The sequence below is a fragment of the Colletotrichum paranaense genome (assembly GCF_030867605.1).
Source record: "Colletotrichum paranaense strain IMI 384185 chromosome Unknown Scaffold_13.1, whole genome shotgun sequence".
NCBI lineage: Eukaryota > Fungi > Ascomycota > Sordariomycetes > Glomerellales > Glomerellaceae > Colletotrichum > Colletotrichum paranaense.
The window spans coordinates 323,570-342,862 of NW_026848971.1; the positions used below are offsets into that span (position 1 = coordinate 323,570).

General features: G+C 51.6%; 9 protein-coding genes across 9 annotated transcripts; 6 read left to right on the plus strand and 3 right to left on the minus strand.

Annotated features, from left to right (window-relative positions):
- Positions 1 to 28: 28 nt before the first annotated feature.
- CPAR01_13577 (40S ribosomal protein S19) lies at positions 29 to 1,089 on the plus strand (the record flags this gene model as incomplete). Its single annotated transcript, XM_060497829.1, has 4 exons — positions 29 to 61; positions 545 to 608; positions 674 to 979; positions 1,040 to 1,089. The coding sequence occupies 4 exons, from the start codon at positions 29 to 31 to the stop codon at positions 1,087 to 1,089; spliced, it is 453 nt and encodes a 150-aa protein (XP_060343297.1).
- A 1,174-nt stretch (positions 1,090 to 2,263) lies between these two features.
- Positions 2,264 to 4,079, plus strand: CPAR01_13578 (uncharacterized protein; the record flags this gene model as incomplete). Its single annotated transcript, XM_060497830.1, has 3 exons — positions 2,264 to 2,336; positions 2,389 to 3,268; positions 3,368 to 4,079. The coding sequence occupies 3 exons, from the start codon at positions 2,264 to 2,266 to the stop codon at positions 4,077 to 4,079; spliced, it is 1,665 nt and encodes a 554-aa protein (XP_060343298.1).
- Positions 4,080 to 4,469: 390 nt separating this feature from the next.
- On the minus strand, positions 4,470 to 6,047 carry CPAR01_13579 (uncharacterized protein; the record flags this gene model as incomplete). The annotated part of the gene is made up of 3 exons (XM_060497831.1): positions 4,470 to 5,282; positions 5,392 to 5,803; positions 5,869 to 6,047. The coding sequence occupies 3 exons, from the start codon at positions 6,045 to 6,047 to the stop codon at positions 4,470 to 4,472; spliced, it is 1,404 nt and encodes a 467-aa protein (XP_060343299.1).
- A 976-nt stretch (positions 6,048 to 7,023) lies between these two features.
- CPAR01_13580 (thioesterase superfamily protein) lies at positions 7,024 to 7,527 on the plus strand (the record flags this gene model as incomplete). Its single annotated transcript, XM_060497832.1, has 1 exon — positions 7,024 to 7,527. The coding sequence occupies one exon, from the start codon at positions 7,024 to 7,026 to the stop codon at positions 7,525 to 7,527; it is 504 nt and encodes a 167-aa protein (XP_060343300.1).
- Positions 7,528 to 8,539: 1,012 nt separating this feature from the next.
- Positions 8,540 to 10,231, plus strand: CPAR01_13581 (C6 zinc finger protein; the record flags this gene model as incomplete). The annotated part of the gene is made up of 2 exons (XM_060497833.1): positions 8,540 to 8,643; positions 8,707 to 10,231. 2 exons carry the CDS (start codon positions 8,540 to 8,542, stop codon positions 10,229 to 10,231), a joined length of 1,629 nt encoding a protein of 542 aa, XP_060343301.1.
- Positions 10,232 to 11,926: 1,695 nt separating this feature from the next.
- Positions 11,927 to 12,280, plus strand: CPAR01_13582 (uncharacterized protein; the record flags this gene model as incomplete). Its single annotated transcript, XM_060497834.1, has 2 exons — positions 11,927 to 11,987; positions 12,075 to 12,280. 2 exons carry the CDS (start codon positions 11,927 to 11,929, stop codon positions 12,278 to 12,280), a joined length of 267 nt encoding a protein of 88 aa, XP_060343302.1.
- Positions 12,281 to 13,850: 1,570 nt separating this feature from the next.
- CPAR01_13583 (heterokaryon incompatibility protein) lies at positions 13,851 to 14,946 on the plus strand (the record flags this gene model as incomplete). Its single annotated transcript, XM_060497835.1, has 4 exons — positions 13,851 to 13,879; positions 14,041 to 14,387; positions 14,452 to 14,718; positions 14,780 to 14,946. 4 exons carry the CDS (start codon positions 13,851 to 13,853, stop codon positions 14,944 to 14,946), a joined length of 810 nt encoding a protein of 269 aa, XP_060343303.1.
- A 1,645-nt stretch (positions 14,947 to 16,591) lies between these two features.
- Positions 16,592 to 17,812, minus strand: CPAR01_13584 (polysaccharide deacetylase; the record flags this gene model as incomplete). Its single annotated transcript, XM_060497836.1, has 3 exons — positions 16,592 to 17,276; positions 17,340 to 17,459; positions 17,760 to 17,812. The coding sequence occupies 3 exons, from the start codon at positions 17,810 to 17,812 to the stop codon at positions 16,592 to 16,594; spliced, it is 858 nt and encodes a 285-aa protein (XP_060343304.1).
- A 167-nt stretch (positions 17,813 to 17,979) lies between these two features.
- CPAR01_13585 (uncharacterized protein) lies at positions 17,980 to 18,339 on the minus strand (the record flags this gene model as incomplete). Its single annotated transcript, XM_060497837.1, has 1 exon — positions 17,980 to 18,339. The coding sequence occupies one exon, from the start codon at positions 18,337 to 18,339 to the stop codon at positions 17,980 to 17,982; it is 360 nt and encodes a 119-aa protein (XP_060343305.1).
- Positions 18,340 to 19,293: the final 954 nt, after the last annotated feature.

Sequence of the window (19,293 nt, forward strand, 5' to 3'; positions counted from 1 at the left end):
CCCCCAATACCCAATCAATACCGCAAAAATGGCCGGTGGAATCAACGTTCGCGATGTCGATGTAGGTTAACACCACGTTCTTCTCCATCTGGAGACCTCTCAGCCGAAACCCAAAGACGAAAAATCGCAAGATTTCTTCGAATGCTCGAATTGCGACCAAGATCACCACAAGAGTACTTTCCGATGACACCGCACTGTCCACGCCACATCCCCGAAAGCCCATTGCGCCGCCACTGCACTCCGGTCACGATCTCGCGAGTACACCCCGAAGCTTGATCTACATCCAGAGGTTGTTGAAATAGACCCTCTTGGTGCATCTTGCGGATGTCGCGACCATGACACATGGGGGAGGAAAGAGAGATGCAAGGTGATGACAGGAAGTGCAAACCAGGCCGGGCTCATCGAGTTGTGGAGGACATGTCGGCGAGGATTACAATTGGGAGAACAGGGATACACAATTTGAGGATACGGAGCAGGCGCGAGGGAGTCGAAAGACTTCTGATGACGGAATCATGCTAATTGGTAATCTTTTTCTCCGGTGCAGGCGCAGAAGTTCATCAACGCGTACGCCGCTTTCTTGAAGCGTCAGGGCAAGCTGCCCATCCCCGGTATGTTTAATCCCCGATATCCCTCCTCGAATGACAACTCGTCGCTGACCAATCTCCGCCATCAGGTTGGGTTGATATCGTCAAGACCGGCCCCGCCAAGGAGCTCCCTCCCCAGAACATTGACTGGTTCTACGTCCGCGCCGCCTCCGTCGCCCGCCACATCTACGTCCGCAAGACCGTCGGCGTCGGCCGCCTCCGCAAGGTCCACGGCTCCGCCAAGAACCGCGGTGTCCGCCCCTCCCACCACGTTGACGCCTCCGGCTCCGTCGACCGCAAGATCTGCCAGGCTCTTGAGAAGATCGGTGTCCTCGAGAAGGACGAAGAGAAGGGTGGCCGCCGCATCACCCAGTCCGGCCAGCGTGATTTGGACCGTAAGTTGCCTTTCTACATACATGTCTTCTCAGAGCATCCATGCTAACGTACCACAATAGGTATCGCCCAGACCACCGCTGAGGCTGAGGAGGAGGAGGATGACGAGTAAATTATTCCCCCAACACGATTTAAAAAGTTGTTTGCGGTAAAATAAAATGAGGTTCCGGGTCATGGCTACGGCAATGGGCATTGGGTTAGGCGTCTGAAAATGGATTACGGGTTTCATGATTGCAACATTGGAACCACACCCAAATTCAAGTTCCGTCTTTACCTGGTGTTTTGATACTCTCTTGACATGTAGTGTGTGTGCTACACGCCCTGCAGAATTCACGTCGGACCTCACGTCGTCTTCACTGCTGTCGCTCCTTCCTGCGTGAAACGATGCTGAGTGAGTTGAAGCGTGGCTCCTTGACGTGATCGACTTCCATACCCCACTCACCATCCAATCTCATGCTTATTCACTCCCTCGCCGACGCGCTCGTGATTGACGCGGTTGTATACTCCTTCCCGCATCGAATGATCGTATCACTCACTTCACTACCTGAATTCAGCCAACTGAAGACGCCAGTCTCAGGTTGAATATCTCCGGTTCAACAACACGTCCACGATCACTAGCGCTTCAACGCTTGTCACCACGTGCCGCCTGATATCAAAATCCTCACCTCATTCACACCTTAGTCTTTCATCCTCCCGGCACTTCTTTTCTTCGTCAGCCTGTCGCTATCCTTCTGGCCTCAACAGTCTATCCCAGAACGCATCGCAACTACGCGCAGTCACGAACTTGAGTCTCATTACGGCAACTGCACCAGCTCACTGAACTTATTCCCCAATCGACACCTTTCCGTCCTCATCCTTCCGCAGATGTTCTATATACAACCTGACTGCTCTCGCTTCTGTCACGGGTCTTCTGCAGCTACAAGTCTTCGCTGCTCGTGTCACTGGGAGTGCCGACCTGTCGCTGCTTCAATATCTCATAAACCTTTCACGGTTTCATCATTATTGACTTCGCCGGTCTGCTTGGTGTGTATTCCCATACCCTGTACCTTCCTTCCCGCGCCTAGTTCTTCCAATTGTCGCGCTCGCGATGCGTCGAACTTCTCCTTCACTGCTTTTCCTGAGTATCCTGATTACACCACTGACTTGACGCAAGACTACATGTGGACAAGCTTTTCTCACAGTTTGAGCCCCTTCTCCAACTCCAATTCATCTTACTGGGACGGATAAGTTGTCACCAAATAATCAAGTTTCCTGCTCAACTACACTTGCCGAACCAAGCAAACAGCATGAACTACATTGTTCGTTCCACCGCTCAAGGTGCTGCCAGCACTGGAGAGGAGCGGAGTTCTCCTGGTCCGGGTAAGACATATCCCTTTGCCACGCATATGTACTTGGCTTACATCTCACTCAGTCATCGTTTTAGAGAGAAGATCATGTGATGTTGCGGTACCTAGTGTTGAAGTCCACCGCCAAAGTCTGCCCCCCACGATCGATCGCATTGTCACCCCAGGCTCGAAGAAGCCGGAACACACCGACATCGAGGTCGCCGTCAAGAGAGAGCCTATTACCGAAGGTGATTCCTCCACCCAGTCGCCCAGGAACATTTATTTCTTCAAGAGAATGGTGGACGGCCGCCCCCACTTCGATGCTCTGCAAGAAATTGGTTCAGGTCGAACGCAGCTGAGTGACGAACAAGCGAATACCGAGTACGCGCTTTGGGAAACTGAACAAGGCGATTTCATCTACAAGCAGTCCGGGACCGACTTTCGAGTGCTGAAGTGTATCGGAAACGCTGAGTATCGGGGCGAGGAAGGAGACGCCCAAGTGAAGCACAAGTTCGCCACCAAAACCTTGGGCTTCATCGCCATTAGGGGTTCAGATTCCTCATTGGATGTTCTCAAGCTCGCTGTGAGCGGTACATCATTCATTCCTCTCCGGGAGTCGAAAGACAACTTTCTCTACCATGCGCGATGGCACCGACGAGTGAAGAGAATGGCTCGACACCTCGGTCTCAACCTTCGAACCTTCTACGATGGCGCCGGCAAGCCGATGACGGCAGATAATTGCGGCAATTGGAGAGCAGGTCATATCGAAAAGAAACTCGCCACATTTATGGTCTATGCGATGGTGTTCGCCCACGGTATCAAGCCAGCAGACAGCCACGACATCTCTCTCAAGGACTTGAATCGACTTCGTCAACGCCTCCGATACCAAGGTCTCGCGCCTCATTACGAAATCCATATCAGCAGAGCGCCGTGCGGTACGCCTCGGCGCCCCGGCCAGTGCATCCCGTTCGTCAGAAAGCTGGGCCAGGCGGCGGGCATCAAATTCACGGTTCATTCTTAGGAGAACAACCTGATCCTTGATGGCTCGGTACCTCACAGTCCCAGAACACGACCGGTGAATAAGGAACTTTCCGCTCTTCATTCTCAAGAGTATCTTGCTGTCTCCAGTCTCAGCAGCGACTACGACAGCGAGGAGGAGGATCTGCTAGTTCACCTTGCCGAAGCCGAGGGCCGCAAAGACGACATTGTGTATGACGGATTCGAGATAGCAGAAGACGAGCCTCGCACCTACGATGCTTGCGCTGCTGATGACGATGAGGCCGAAACAACTGACTCGGATTCTTCCCCCCTGCCTCAGCAGCACATACCCCCTGAAGTTGCGACCAAATTTGGCGAGAACCTGCGGGCGAAATTTACTCGAAAGGAGAAGCACACCACAGAATCGACCCCCGAGACTACCGAAAGCACTGAGAGTGTCGAAGAAATTGAGCGAGAACTGTCTTACGTTGATCTCGACCGCCCGCCTTCGCAAAGCCAGTACTGGGAGGCCCCTGCTACCGCGTCCACCGATGTAGCACGGCCGGTGCGCAGAGGTGCATCAAAGGCCGACTCCAAAATGAGACGGTCTCTCAAAGTGAAGAAGAGGAGGGCAAAGGCGCTCGGGAAGAAACATTCAGGTAATACCCAGACGCAGAACGCTGTGCTTTTAGGCTGCTGGCTGACAGCATGCTGGACCAGGGGGCTCTGTTTTTGCGGCTCGCCTGGGGGCGATACTCGGCTCAAGTCAGCGGATTGGTTGATGCAGCTAGCAGATTAGTTGCGCCGTAAAGCAAGTGTCAAAGGATGGCTCTAACGATTGGGAGTTTGAGAATATCTTGCTGGAATTCTTTTATCCTTTGGAGTTGGAATTCGAATTGTTTGATGGCCATGCCGCTCTGACGGCTCGAGATTGGGTCATGGAAGTACGGGAAGTTGAGTAGGTTGCCTTCAAGGAGGACAGTGATTGGGTTTCCTCATGTAAGACTATTACAGCTTGGAAGGTTCGCAACTACTGAGGAAGACGCAATAGTATCACAGTCCAGCAGACAGCAGAAAGACTATTATGTTAAACTACCTTGTCCTCTTGGATTTTTTGTTGTCTTTCAATCATGAAGACAGTAAAATTACATCGAAGACTCTGCTTTCAGAAGTTAAGAGCTTTCATTGCCTAAACTCGAGACTTTAATCTGAGTCGTTCCCCAAACTTGTACAACAACCATACGGCAGGGATAAAAGCAACTCCAATAAACCCAAGAATCGAATTGCCCCATCCATTACCCACAGCTTCATACAACTTCCCTCCGCAAAGCGGAAGCAAACCCCCACCTAAGCTACGCAACACGGTGCTCGCGGCAACCGCGCTGGCTGCATGCTCGGTGAAGGCATCGACCAAGTACGAGTTGATGGACATGAAAATGAGGATGGTACCGACTCCCACCAGGAAGGTGCCAACCAGCGGCACCATGAAATGAACGTTGTACTGCGAGGTCCAGCCGTACAGAAACAAGCCGACCGGGACTAGAAGGCTGCCTGGTATCAATGGCGGAAGTCGGTATTCGGGTTTCATCTCTCCTTTGCCGGCTATGGCTTTCACAAGCTTGTCGGAGAGAGCTCCGATGGTTACGTTTCCTACAATGTTTCCGATGCCAAAGCCCAAGTAAGTAAGGCCGACATCGCCTTTACTGAGCCCATATCGGCTCATGAATGTCGAGGTCATAGTGGTGAAGATGATGTAGATGAAGCCGTAGTTGACTGCGGCGCAGATAGAGAGAGTCAGAACAATGGGTGAATAGACAAGAAGTCTGGTCGGTCGAATGATTGCGTTCAGGAATGTGGCCCGCGGGGGCTTTTTGGATACCAAAACGGATGATATCTCCGGGTTTCCGTATTTCTTACGTAGTCTTCGAGCTTTCCGTCCTAGTAGAGTTGGCGAATGAGTTTCTCGGAGCAGTAGCAGCGTAGCGATGTAGATCGCTCCCATCTATTGCACATCTCGTTAGTTATGAATTCCGGTTGATCTTGACTTGTTACTCGTGGGTGCATGCCGCAATTGCTAGGAACCAAAAGTTCCACCGCCAACCAGTAGCCACCGACAAGTAGCTTCCAACTAAGGGCCCAATGGCCGGACCTAAAAGCACTGGTAGGTTCCAGACCGCAAGACCCTTGCCTCGTTCCTCCTGGATGAACAAATCTGAGACGCTAGCTGGACCGATAGCCAACGGGCAGGAACCAACGAGGCCAGTGATGAGACGGAAGACGATGAGCATCGGTAGTGAAATCGACAGTGCGCAAGCAACATTGGCTAGGATAAAGAGGAGGGAGTTGATGTGGTAGAGAATTAGCCGGCCGTAAAGCTCGCTCAAAGGTCCGTGAATCAAAGGTCCGAAAGCATAGCCAAGCACGAAGATGGAAACACTGAAGGATTCGAGATTCACGTTGGTGGAGTGAAACTCTGTCATTGTCTCGCTCGTACTGGGTGCGAACATTGAAGAGCCGAATGGCCTTGGAAAGAGATTGTCAACATCGAGGCAATACCGCTTTTCGAGTCTTGAATGATAGAAACTTACGAGATCAGAGTGAGTGTTGATATGAGAAGGACGTTGATCCACTTCTTCGACACTGACCAATTTGTTGGTTTCTCAGCATCGTCATCTCCTTCCCAGTCAACGACAACTGGAACGCTCGCCCCTTCAGCGCCATTTTCGTCAACTGCAAAGGTTGCTGGGGCCGTTTCTGATTTCGCCATCTTATTAGCAGAAATTGCAAGAAGCAGCGTAACTTCATGGCCTTACAAACATCGAGTTTCCCAGCAACCCACGACCATCGTCTTCACTTATACAAACATCGGTCAACGGCAGCGTACAATCATCGGCTGGCCGAGTGGGTCTAAACCGACATCTCGACCTGGCCGGACATAACGGCCTCGAAGGAACCCCTGCTTGCTGACACGGAACTGGCTCCACGCTGGCGAAACCGGCCCAATGGTCATCTTGCTAGTCGTTCCACACAACGGCTAGGGCAAATCTGCAACTGACGCCAGCCCAAGTTGGATAGAAGCAACGCCATGCGAATGTCGTCACTTCGAGTATCGTCCCGACTACATTACTCGTTTTGCAGCCGCGATTGTTTATCCGGGTTTACTGTGGCGTCATTCACCTTGTGTTGTCTTCATTGGTCGTAATTGCCGACGGGCCGTCTTTCTGATATCAAGTTTCAATGTCGCTTCGTCAATCGTCGTTCTACCAGTTGCATGACCAAGCCGTCATGTATTTGGCTGTGGGTGCTGGCATTTCTCACTTCCCATGATTGGTGAGCTTTGCGGAAAACACGGTTCGCCTTTACCGTTCTTGCTGGTTGCATTCCATTGACTTCCTGGCCACTTGCTGCAAATATGTGGGGACATCTCATAGCGATTTCCTCGGATAAAGAATCTCTAAGTCTCTTCACTTGATATTTTCTACGGCGTTCAGAGCTGAGCATCATCCAGAGCCACTGATGCATTTCTTTCGCCCCGACGGCAAAAGTGGGTTCTTCGGGGCCGACTTCGGACGGAGTCCGCCCGACCGCAAAGAAATCTTTGGCGCACGTGCCTTCGCTCTCGGATTGTGTCACTCAACAACTCAACAGTGTCGTTGACCTCCGGCATCGCGAATCACTTTTGTAACTGAATTCATATCCTGTCATTACCACAGCCTGCAGTCAGCAACTACAAACGCTTCACAATGTCTTCCACGCCATCTCAACCACCACCGGCCACCGGCCCCTCTGCGCAATCAGACCCCGCCACCTTCGCTCACATCGAGAACTACATCTCAACCCGCTGCAACGCATCCCCAATCTACGCCTTCCTCTTTAACTCCGGCCTGAAGCTCACTCACGCCTCCAAGGGACTCATCATCGCACGCCTGCCCGTCACCGCGAACCATTTGAACTCGTCAGGAAGCATCCACGGCAGTGTCTCGGCAACTATTGTGGACTGGGCTGGCGGCTTGGCGATCGCGGCATGGGACCTCCGTGAGGCAACGGGTGTGAGCGTCGATATCAACATCAGCTACCTCTCAGGCGCCAAGTTGGGAGACGAAATTGAGATTGAGGGCAAGATTGAGAAGGTCGGAGGCAGCTTGGCGTTCACCCACGTCAACATCTACAAGGTCAACCCAGCCGACGGGACCAGGGGCGCTACGGTGGCGAACGGAAGGCACACCAAGTTCGTGAGAAGTCGATGAAAACTCATGAGGAGTGAAAGGAGTGCGACTAGTGCTTGGAGACTGGGTACGTTACCCAGGCCCAGGGCACCAGGCGGGCCATCATCACAAGGCTGGTTCATGGCTGCTACTGCTGCTGCGGCCGTTGATGATCGAGCTGGATTGATATTGGCTGGCGCAATGAATTCCATGAATAACGAGTAGAAAGACAGATATTAGAATAGCAAGGTTCGTGATAGCTGCCTAAACAAAGTCAGTATCTGAATCCACTGTTAGGCGTGCCGCGGTTGAAGCTCACGAATCATCAGTGGGCAGATCCCGGAGTTGACTCCTTCTCGTCGGTTTGTCATCAGCTTAGCTGGCCGTTGAGATATGACATACTTACGGCCGTTATCGAGGGAACCAGGATCATCACATGTTGAGGCCAAAGACGTCTGGTTAGGCTAATGTCCATCTACTGGCTCACGCTTAATAGGATCGTATTGGATACAACTCTGGCCCCACACGGTTCGGACTCTGATCTTGTTGTCTTTAGCAGAGTCGACATGGGGGTCGGAAATCTGACAACGTGGAAATAACGGAACTAAGCGCTAATATGAAAAATATATCCTGTTCCGGATCTCAGCACAGCTATGAGAGGTGTTGCACCAAAGCGGGTTTAAAGGCCGTTGGACGAAAATCAGGTCCGGGTTTCGAAGGATCGCAACCGAGCCAGGCAGCAAAATAAAAGAGACCCGTTGCAGCGTTGCTATCGAGGTGTCTGTAGGGTAATAATGGTTTGATCTGGCCAGACGTGCGCTAGTGCTTATGCCGGAGGTAACCCTGGCAAGCCCTTACCGGTCGACCGAAAATGTTAACATCACCCGCTTCATGATGACCATCCCGGCTATCATTTCGCCTTTTATTTGACATCGTTCTTCATCTCGAAACTATGATACTAGCATATAATGAGTGACTTTTGCACCACATACCATGCGTTAAACTAGCTTAGCGCAGCAAAGTATCCAGCCACAGATTGTCCATTCGAGTCATCATGAATGATCTTCGCCCTATGATCACAAAGTTTGCCCTCGACTCTAAACCACAACAAGTCCGAGCCAGCAAGCCAAAGGTTCGCAGTGGCTGCGTCACCTGCAAGTAAGTCACATATAGAGGATCTGCCTTACTCAATCGTAGTAGTGATACTCATGCCACCTCTAGGCTTCGCCGCGTCAAGTGCGACGAGGGCAGACCAGCGTGCGCGGCTTGCTTGAAGTACCAAGGCCACTGTGGAGGCTACAAAGAAACCAAAACTAAGCCCTCCAAGTTACCACCCAAGCATCGGTTACTGTATCCAAAACCGAAACAAGAAAAGAGCAGAGTCCTCGATATACTTCTTGAGCCAAACTACTCGACTCTCGTCTTCTCGAGCCAGCTGGAGAAGGACCACTTCGACTACTGGCTATCCTTCACCAACACCGCCATTCTGTTCCGATCCGATCTGCTCACACAGATTATCCCGCAACTCTCATGGAACGACCCAGCCATTAAACATGCAGCTTTGGCCGTAGGCGCCGCGGCCCTAGGTGCCACTACTCGAGAACAACGTCTCCTCGGGCGAGGTAGATTCGACTCGGATGCTCTGTTCCACTACACGAAATCGATGAACATCCTCTACTCAACACCAATGTCTCTCGAACGTACGTTGACAGCGTGTCTTTTGTTCATCATCTTCGAGTGCTTTCGAGGCAACAAGGCAGCTGGATTGAACCACATCAACCACGGGTCCCGCATCCTTGACCAGTGCCCACCAAGCCAAGGCGCGGATTCGAGCCCCCTGCTAGAAGAAGTCATGACTAGTTTCCAGTATCTGAGTCTCCAGTCTTGGACTCACGGCGGAGCGCACCCGAAAGAGACAAAGACCCGAGTACCGTGGTGTTGCCGCGGACGCAAGACGCGGTACGCGGTCGACGAAATGCCCACGAAGTTTGAAACGCTGGAGGCTGCCCGCCGCTGGTGGAACGTCGTTCGCCACCACGTCGAGCACCATGCACCGCTATACACTGGGTTCATAGTTGAGGGATCTACCGCTCCATTACCAGAGAAGCCGCCGCTTGAGTACACCTCGCCGAGCTCGCAAGCACGCGTCCGGAGTTTTGTACGCTTCACCGACGCCTGGCACCTTGCCTTCCAACCGCTCGCCGTCAAAGCAGAGACCGAAAAGGAGGCGGACTTCAAGAGCTACTATAAGGCCATCAGCCTCAGAATACACTACTTGTACCTCTGGAGCGTGATACGCTGTGCCGGCTGGACCGATGTGGAGGACACCAAGCGCATCACGCCCGCATTCATGGACATTATATCAATGAGCAGACAGCTCCTCGAGGTCCACGATGCGGAGAACCGGAGTGGTGCAGAGGCAACAGAGATTTTCACGATCGAGGACGGCCCGACTTGGCCTCTGTGTACTGTGTTCCTCATGTGCACAATGCCTGGAGTGAGACATGCTATCGTCAAACTCTTCAAGGACTTCCCTCGGCGTGACGGGCTTTGGGACACAAGTGCATTCCTAGTCATCATGGAGTGGGTGAATACGATGGCTTCGACGGGTCGTATCACGAACGACCAACGGCATGTTGTCGACTGTAATGTTGTCTTTGGCGAGTCCTCCGTGACCGTTGAGAAGCAGCTTTGGGACCCTGTTGTGTTGGATTGGGAGAGTCGCAGTGTATGCTTTAGCTACTAAGTACCTGTACGGGTTGACCATGAATGATTGTTCATACTCTATATGACAGCCTAATGTAACTATGCGCTGACAGGGAGAAGGTCGTTGTCTACGTACTTTTTAACTTTGACAAGATAGTATGGTGACAAGAAACCATATTAAGCAGCATCTTATTCTGGTGTGCTCCGTATCTTACTCTTACCGCTCACGCTGCCTGTCTGATGCCTAGGTGGGCTGCCGGCGGGTGTTGGTCTGCTAAAATTCGTTTGGCACCCGCGGGATCCACGGAGAGACGAAACCAACACAAGTGTGTCAGTCTTCCAACTGCATACAAGATTGACTTAATCGAAGGAGCATCCCATGGCAAGGCAAACCCTGTATTCTGAAGGACTTACTGTGTTTACTAATTGTTATCAACACCGTCCCACCACGTGAAGTTTTAAACCCAGTAGTAGGAGCCCAGCATAGAAGAAATGATACAGCAACACGGCCTAGTGGAATCACTATGTATATTGATCTATAACCATTGTTCACTAAGGATATGCAGCCATGGATCTTGTCTAGCAGATAAGTCATCACGACATCACAAAAAGAGAAAAATAATGATTTCGTGCATGTAGCCATCGACTCGATGCATCGAAGCCATCGGGGTTCCATCGGTCACCGTCGTCCAATGCGACAACCTCAGAAGCAATGCCCTGTCTCTTGAGAGTTTGATTCGTCCCTTATTTTGACTGCCTAAGCTCTTAGAAAGCTAAGCACATAGAGCGCATAGTATTGGATGGCAGCTGCCAGAAATAAGCCCTTCGTGTCGTACTACGAGCCCACCGCTTCGTCCGGATTTTGAAACGCTTTGACACACGCAAGACAACCTGTATCAGACAGCCCCTTGGAGCAGTGCCATATTTTACAGAGCCTAGATGATGGTAGGGAGGTAGGGAGGTAGGGAGGCGCTGTCTACACCTGTCCCAGTCATGCCACAACTCGCCTGCGGCATGCCCGCCTAGAGTGCCACTCAGCAAGTTATTGTCACATATCTCTGAACAGCACGGTCCAATTACTGGCCAGGTGTCCGCTGCCAGACGTACGACCAAGCTCCTATGGCAGCGCGTGAACTGGAGACTTGGTGTTTCAGGAATCCATGTTGCCCTTGGCTGAATTCATCCCGTCGGTAGGGCTCCCCGCGCCAATACCATGTCTGCCGCGGATCCGGGGCCAAGAAATCATCAAACGAACGAAAAAGAAGGATTAGGCGGTAGCTTAGCCCAGAAGAGCAAGCGATCACCCAGAAGAGCCAGCTCCTTGCGCTGATTAACACCGAAACCGAGAGGCTGAACAACGGGCCCATCGCCCTATCCACCCCTTGTCTATAGAAGAACAAGCATCCAGCAGTATGCCAAACCCACTATCGCGGATGTCAGGCGTCTCGACCTCGTTTGAGGGAGTCAGCACTGCAACTCCACGAGGACTGAGGAAGGAAAAGAAGGTAAGAAATAAGCTTAGAATGCATATGTTATAGTGCACGAGGGTCATATTGCCTTGACGCGACTGCGTATAAAGAAAACTCATTTCCGATTATTCAACATTGATCTTCAGCAAACAACTTCCAATCATCGCATTCCGTCTTTTCTCTTCTACTGCTGCCAGGTGCACGTTAACTATTATAATCAACATATTTCTTCGACTTTCCGTCAATTTACATTTATCACCACCACCATGCAGTTCTCCGCCATCTTCTTGACCGTCGCCGCCTTTGCCGTTGGCAACGCTTTCGCAGGTGGGTAGTTCCTATCCCATTCTAAACCGCCTGCATAGTACACGAGGTATACTTTGTTACAATTCGCTAACCACATGAAAATTATAGCTTCTGTGCCGCGCAGTTTCGTCGACGGAAAGGGCAGCGCTCTGTTTGGAAATGTTGGGACGGCATGCTCTGTAGGCGCCAAGGATGGCGAATGCGATCGATTCGGGCGCTGCGTTCAGTTTATTCCTCCCAACGAGCAGTCTGTTCTCAACCAGGGAAGGGAGGTAGCCACTTGTACTGCAGGTGGACAGACCGGCACACTCTGAAAGGAGTCTCGAGGACATCTGCTCGTGAGATCAAGTCTTGGATGATGCTTGAGACTCATGGTCCAATACAATCTTACACGAATCAATTGTTGTGCTCAAACAAGGTCTGCAATATACCGGTACAAGCACAGCAGTGTCTCTCGATGGTTGGCTACGAGATTGGCCAAGCCTTAGCCAGGACTCATGCGAACCTGTCATTGGAGCTCGAAGAATTACTGAAAGTATGATAGTGAACAGTGTATACTGGATGAGATGTGTGAACAGTAGAGGCACCGATTAAAGAGAAAAGCAAGAGAGGGTAGCTTCGTCATGTCTTCTTTAGGCGCATTTCAAAGCAAGAAAGTTGTTCTGCCCGTCCATCAATCTGAACTATTCGTACTAGAACCAATCAATAGCCAACTCAGACGCCCGCCTCTGGTTTGTTTCATGCAACCTGCCTATCAACCTGTTGATTGCCGGCGCTAAGTGATGTATGCGGCCGTCACCCGTGAGTCGACCCGTGGCCAGTTACATATATAAAGCCTTACCGTTTCTGTTGAATCATTTACCACTGATAGTCTTTTACCTTTTCATAGCTCTATCATCTACTGGCCATTGAGTTACTACTTGTCGTTTCCAGTCACAAGGCAGTATTTTCCCCTTAGTCTCAAGCCTGGAAGATGCTGTGCTCGGCTTGCCAACAATTCATAGACTCTATGATGACAAGAGAAGAAATGCGGCCTACATCTCATCACGAAACCTACCGAATTCTCGAGTGTGCCGTTAAAGCCGGTTGTTATGCATGTAATCGGTTGTGGGCAATTCTGCCTCATGACGCAAGAAACTGGATCCGCGGTGAAGCTTCTAATTCTCCAATTGCTTCTCACAGCGTAGGCGTGGAAACTGGTAGTGACCCCGGCGTAGATCACCAAAGATGGATCCTCAGTCCGATGTCAATCACACACACCTGACGGGCCTACGAGAAGCCTGGACATGAGGGTGAAGAGTTCTTTCGAAGTGTCGCCAATCCACAAGCCTTCCCATTATGGATTTTTCCCAGACTACGGCGGTATTACCAGGGAGCATCTTTCAGACTCATTCCCTGCATCGGTATATAGGAAACCCGACGGGAACGCCATTTCATTTCAAAGACTGAAGAGAATTATCATGTCTATTTTATTAGTCTGTATCAGGAAGATTGTCACTCAGGCTCAAAACGGGTTTTACTAACCGCTTTGTAGGCTCCCCTCAAGCCTACTCACTCAAGACATATTCTGAAGGCACTTCATCGCAGCAGACTTTTGCTCACGTGGATTCGTGGTTCCAAGATTGCAAAGTAAATCATGAGAAGTGCAGAGAAGTTGCCACTGATCCAAAGTGGTATCCAACGCGCCTCGTATTGATATTAGTCCCTTGGATACATCGAGTTTTGTCTGCCGTATTATTAACACTGGCGATGAAACTCCTCATAGCCCCTATATGACTTTGGGCCATTTATAGGGGAGCGTAAACGGTCTCACTTTGACCAATAGCAACGCCGCCGAGCTTTTAGAAGGCATTCTTCCAGAGAGCCTACCACATCTTTATCGAGATGCAGCTTGTTTTGTTCGGAAACTTGGTGTACGTTATCTCTGGATAGATGCTCTCTGCATCATTCAAACGGGAGATGGTTTGGCCGACTGGCGACACGAGTCGACCCTGATGGATAAGGTGTATTCTCACGCATTCTGCAACTTGTCGGCTCTGTCTGGACTGGACAGTTCACATTCCCTATTTTACAGGCGGGACGTCGATTCTTGCCGACCACCACTTATTCACTACACCTTCGGACGTCAGACGAATCCAAGTTATCTGGTCGATGCGAATTTCTGGGAGGAGGAGGTCAGGCGAGCCCATTTCAACACGAGGGTATGGGTATTTCAAGAGCTCCTTCTTTCTCGACGTGTTGTGTCTTTTGGCGAGCGTCAGGTGTTTTGGAGTTGCCGGTCAGGTCGTGCGGCGGAGATATGGCCCCCGGATATTCCTGTCAAGGATCCCTACGAAGGTCCGCGTATCGAGAATCTTCAGCTTGGCGACAACGGAGCCCGCGGAAAGACGAAAAGCATACAATTGCTGGTCCAAAATCGTAGTCACATACACTAGCTGCAAGATCACGTTCACCAGCAACAGAATGATTGCTCTCTCTGCAATAGCTAAGGAGATGATGAAGGTGCTCGGAGATGAACATATCGCAGGCATGTGGCGTCGCCACCTAGAATCGAAGCTCCTTTGGAGAGTGCCTACTGTGTCTACTCCTTCTGGCTCACCGCCTATCACCTATAGGGCTTCCAGTCAGTCCTGGGCCGCCGTAGACGTTCTTGTCGCACCAGGCAAACTGTATAAGCCCGATCGTCTGCTGATCAAGGTTGAGGATTACCAAATTGAGTACGTAACTGACGAAAAGACCGGCCTAATCTCTGGTGGGTGGCTACGTTTGTGAGGTAGGTATATTGAAGCAAATGAAACTTTACCGTCGTGAAGGGCCGCACAGGAGAGGCGATGACCATCATAAACAAGTCTGGAACATAGTAGTCAACGGGCTCAACCCTAGAGAGGAAAAACGCGAGAACCACGTCAAGTTGGATATGTTCCTTGACAATTTTGACGAGCAAAACGACAACTCAATACTGTACTGCATGCCCTGCTAAGTGGCGAGAGGTTCACGGTTTTGACCTTGAAACCAATGAGTGGACCGATGAAATATGCGATTACGAGCTTTCGATGTTGTTGTTCGAAATGCAGGACAAGGAAAGGTGCCTTTTTCGACGCCTTGGAATAGCTCATTTGTTGACTGGGCCGGCAAAGGAAAACGCTCTGATTCAGCAAGAAGGAGAGACCGAATTCCCTTGCGAAGAGAATCTCGAAGGAAGGCACTTGATCTGTATAATCTGACATTTGATATAGACTAGTCTCTTAACCGTGCTCAAGTTCTTTACAGATAATCTTTCAATCTACTGAGCTGTGTCTTGGCGAAAATCTTGAGTATTTTGACTTAGTCTTTGTAGGTACTAAGAGAAAGGCCCCAGTAGCCTGTCATCTTCGGGTTCTCTACGCCTATCCTAAATCACAACACACAGAAAATATGAGCGGGCGGAAGCAGCTAGCGTCCGAGCCTTATGGTAAGCACGCTCGAGATATAGCTGATTCGAGCGACGTGAGACATGTGTGAGAGAGCACACGGGATCCTGACGGGTCAGATTCCTTCCAAGCCACCAGGAGCAGCGCATTAGCTCTGCGATCGGCATGTGAGCAACTTCAGATGAAGAAGCTCAGAGGTCAAGGTCTAATGCGCTGTATTTCCTGACTGCGCATCAAATACTATTCTGTTGATTTCTCGTCACTTACTTGCCTTTCCTATGCTTACCGGCGTGCCCCGAGGGCTTTCGTGGAATCGTGGGCTCAACACGCTCAAGAGTAAGATCCAGGCGAGAGGTTAGGACTACCTTGGTATATGTGTGTACGGTACACAATTACATTGAGGGGCGTCTTTTCGGCCTGGCAGAATGTGCAAGACAAAGAAAGGCAAAAGTCGGTCAACCATGAGACTTCCCGCAACACCATCAGAACCTAAAAGTCTAATTAAACCCTTACGGCCATACGATCCTTCGCTGGCGTTAAAAGAAAAGAAAAAAAGAAGAACTCAAGTCACGCATATGCTGACACCAGGCAGTACTTGATCAATTCGATCCAGACGGGGCTCGAACCCGCAATCTTCTGATACGATTCCGAAAATCCACGGGGATTTCTCCATTCGCGAAATCAACCGAAGTCAGACGCCTTATCAGTTGAGCCACCGGACCGAAGCGAACTGAGATAATTGCCTACTCATCGATGGAAGTGGAACGGTACACTATGGTCTCATAATGAATTGCGTAGAGTGAGATGCAGAGGTGTCGGGGTTGTGGTCTCGAGGTGGGTGTAGTCTTAGGTTATGAAGACAATGTGGTGGCGGGGCTGCCTTATCTGACTTACACGAGAATTGAGACCATTAGCCCGGGCGGGAAGAAACTGATGAGTGCCCGGGGGTTAAAGACTGATGCACGACGCAAACACGCTGAAAGACTTATACCAGGTACTAGTAATTTGATTAAACATTGGTATCTCCACGAAATGACGTGCGCCGATGGGGTGTCCCTGGTATATCCACCCATGTATGTATGTACGTATAGCCGGCGGAAACAAGCAAGTGTAATCCAACGAAACCTTGTCCAGAAATTCTCAATGCGATGCTCCATACCATTTTTACCCATTTCTCATTCTTCTCACGAACTTTCACCACGAGGCACAGAGAATCTAGGCCTTGTACCAGTTCTCGGGAGCGTCGCCGAGGCACTCTCCGACGGTGACGGCGCGGTAGCCCTTGGACTTGAGGTTGTCGATCATCTTCTGCACCAGAGAAACGACAGTCTGCTGATGGACGTCGTGGGAGAGAACAATGTAGCTGTTGCCCGCGGCGTCGGCGCTGAGCTCGTTGTTGAACTTCTCAGCCGAGATGTGCGTGGTCTCGGGGGTGTCGTTCTCGTAATCCTTCGTATCGAGGCTGGTGTCAATGACGTGGTAGCCCAGGCTGGCCATATCGCTCAGGCACGCGGCGTCGCAGGAGAGGAACGGCGCGCGCATGTACTTGGGCGCGAAGCCGGCAATACGGCGGGTTGCGTCCTCGAGCTGGGTCATCTGAGAGATGCGGTCCGCCGAGGAGAGGGTGCTCAGGTCCGGGTGGGAGTAGGTGTGGGAACCGATGAGGTGGCCCTCGGCCTTCATGCGGCGGATGTTGTCCGGGCCGGGTGCCGTCTCGATGTTGCCCCAGTTGTTGCCGTTGACGAAGAAGGTGGCCTTGACGTTGTTTGCGGCGAGGGTGTCGAGCAGCTGGGAGGTGTAGGTGAAGGGGCCATCGTCAAAGGTGAGGGCGACGACGCCGTTCTGTGTGCACTTGGAGATAACCTGGCCGACGGCGGGACCTTGACGGCGGACGAGAGGGCTGTGAGAGTGATGTCAGTTTCATGTCTGTGTCCGAGGCCAAGAAGGGTGAGCGGGAACGTACCTTGCGTTGGCGAGGGTAGCCAGTGCAGCGGCGCCAACAACAGTTGAGAAATGCATGGTATCGGTTGGCTGATGAGTAGGGGGAGGTTGAGTGACAGGGAAGGATGAGATGTCAGTGAGACTGGGGGACTCGGACGTGAGTAGATATTAAGCTACAAGATGCTTGATTAATCTTGGCTGTGAGTGCTGGATGTAGGATGAAGTAGAGTCGAGAGGTTGAGTAGAAGGGGAGGGGGAAAAGACGACTTATATGACCCAAACTTGGGACGCAACGGAGATAGGTTTGAACAGGGAAACATGGAACAGTTGACGGTCAAAGTTGAAGCTGGGCCCAAGCCAAGAGTTCACGTATGGGTCGACCCATCTCCGTACCTAGAATAGAGTCTAATGAGAAATCCGCTAGAAGGTAGAGAACCCGCACGGCACAGCCTGGCGGCGGGGTGGTGGACGGACTGGATAGTCAACCTGCCTCATCGTGGGAGTGGGTTTGAGAAAACGGGACGACTGCGGACCAAAGACGGTGCCCCATCCATCCATCTATCCATCCATCCATCCCGCCTTTCGGATCGCGCAGCAGCAGCACTTGCTTGCCCCTCGTCCTTCGCGTGCCATCGTCCTTACGACGGACTGGCCGCTCAGCCCTAGGCTGCCATAGAGCCTTGGCGGGCACGAGGAATAGCACCCGATGAGGCTCCGATACGAACCACGGTGCTGCAGGTATGATGATGGGCAGGGTAACTTGAGAGCAACGACGGGGACTGATGATGTGCCGTGGGGGGAGAAGATCCCCGGCGCGTTTTGACGTCAAGAGGCTTAGAAGCATGTAAGCTGACTGGACGGAAGGGATCACCCTCCTGTAGGCAGACGCAGAACAGGGTATTTTGCAAAAAAAAAAAAAAGAGAGGCGACCAGCAAGAAAAAGGAAAATCGTAACGTATGTAGGTACTTCGGGATGTGGATGGAAGGGAACAGCTCGAGCGCTGGCTCGAGACGTCTGTCATTCTGTCACCCTCGACCAGGTTTCCTGCTCGAAAAAGGTATCAGTTGCTTTCGCCCGAACGGCGGCGCAACCAGAGCGCCATAATGTCCATGTAGCAGCGAAAGATGGAAAAACCAGGCAGGTTGGGCAGCACATCGGAGATGGCTGGGATGTGGCGTGAACGGAGCCAAGCAAAACGGTAAGCTTTTGGTGCAGACCTGCGAGGTACCTATTTACGCTCACGACGAACCAAGTTGCGAGCGTTCAGCCAGAGGTAAACGGGGTGGAGTCAGCCACAAGCGCCGCTCGATACTGTCTCGGGATGGACCTTTGAGGTTTGTCTTGCTTTGGTTGCAAAGCTATTGGGGCGCCGTTGCGGGACAAAGGCCGCGCATGTGGTGTTTTCTTCGAGGCTGGGGGTCTTTTTCCGCCCAGAAGAAGACGAAGACGCCAAAATGGACAGAAACGTGGTGCGCGTCCTCGACGAGAGAGAAAGAATGAAAACGTGTTTCCGATACTGTAACGAGGGGTTCCCCTCGGAGAATCGAAGGGGCCCCCTTTCGTCGCAGCACGGGAACCAGGACCTCGTCGCAGAAGAAAGGCGTGTGCTTTCTGCAGATGGAAAGTAAACGGCCCGAGAAAGAAAGGCGACTCGATTCGCTCAATACTGGAGGCAGCAGCAACAGCAACGACACAGACTGTTGCATTGTGGCGCGGTACTGCTGGTGCTGAGGTGATCCGGCAATAGCAAAGACGGAGAAATGCCGAACGAGGCTCTCTCTCTGGCTCTCTGCCATGTCTCTGGGGCTTAATTGCCCTTAGGGGCCGTCAAGCGTCTCCAGGATTTCCAGGAATACCACCACGGGCTGCGGAAGCGTGGAGGCTGGGGATTCGAATGCCTGCCAACCTCTCCACCCTCGCGGATAACCATAGATCGTCCCGCCGATTACCTCGACGTCGCTTCCCAGTAGGGCTC